The sequence below is a fragment of the Physella acuta genome, unplaced genomic scaffold, assembly GCF_028476545.2.
Source record: "Physella acuta isolate Inbredline_101_S28 unplaced genomic scaffold, ASM2847654v3 ptg000946l, whole genome shotgun sequence".
Lineage (NCBI taxonomy): Eukaryota > Metazoa > Mollusca > Gastropoda > Physidae > Physella > Physella acuta.
This window is the reverse complement of record NW_026732463.1, coordinates 151,767-152,500: the sequence shown is the minus strand read 5'-3', so window position 1 is coordinate 152,500 and position 734 is coordinate 151,767. Positions and strand designations below refer to the sequence as shown.

At 29.3% G+C, this 734-nt stretch overlaps 1 protein-coding gene across 2 annotated transcripts in view; it reads left to right on the top strand.

Annotated features, from left to right (window-relative positions):
* The window catches only part of LOC131953755 (uncharacterized), a 19,834-nt gene extending 19,437 nt beyond the window's left edge, over positions 1–397 (top strand). For both annotated transcript variants that reach the window (XM_059317108.1, XM_059317107.1), the window contains one exon: positions 87–397. In XM_059317108.1, the coding sequence (XP_059173091.1) occupies positions 87–145 (59 nt within the window). In that variant the 3' untranslated portion in view covers positions 146–397. The remainder of the gene's footprint in view (positions 1–86) is intronic.
* Positions 398–734: the final 337 nt, after the last annotated feature.

The window sequence follows — 734 nt, the reverse complement described above, 5'->3', positions numbered from 1 at the left end:
CTAAACATATAACATGTTTTTGTGGTGCGTGGGTAATTTGATTGCAGTTAAAAGTTTTTGTTCTATTTGATGTTTTCTTTTGACAGGAAACACTTGGTTTGTTGTGCTGGCGATAGGGATCATCCCCGTTCTTGTCAGTATGTGAGACCTAAAGCCACTCTCTGAGGAATATGTTTCCTTACCAGCAGTAAAAAAAAGTAAAAAAAATGGCAAAAGTGTTGATCAAAACTTACCAAAGGCAAATAAAGTATTAGCATTAATTAAAATTCAACATAAATAACAACATTCTGATTTGAAAGATCATTATCAAATCAACCAAATATCCAATTACTTTAGTAAAAAAGCTACTTTCAGTATGATTAGAACATTTAATTAAAATAATGTATATCAAGATACTTTCAAATAAAACTAGTCACTTGTATGTTTTGAGTGTTATTTTGACATACATCCACTCTCCACTTCCACTCACACAAACGTATTAATGAATGTGAATTTAAGATGATACTTATTTTTTTTAAAATTTGGTTTATTTTTAAAGTGTTTTTCTTTTCTTCTTATGATTTCCCTTCAAAACAAATCATGTAAAATCAATTTTAAAAAAGAGAGTGTTAAAATTTGTACTTTGCAAAAGTTATATTTGAGAGAAGTTGAAACAAAGATTTAAAATTGTCAATTCACAATTACATTGGCCGGGTGTAGGTGGGGGGAGCTTGCATACAAAATGCAATAATGAA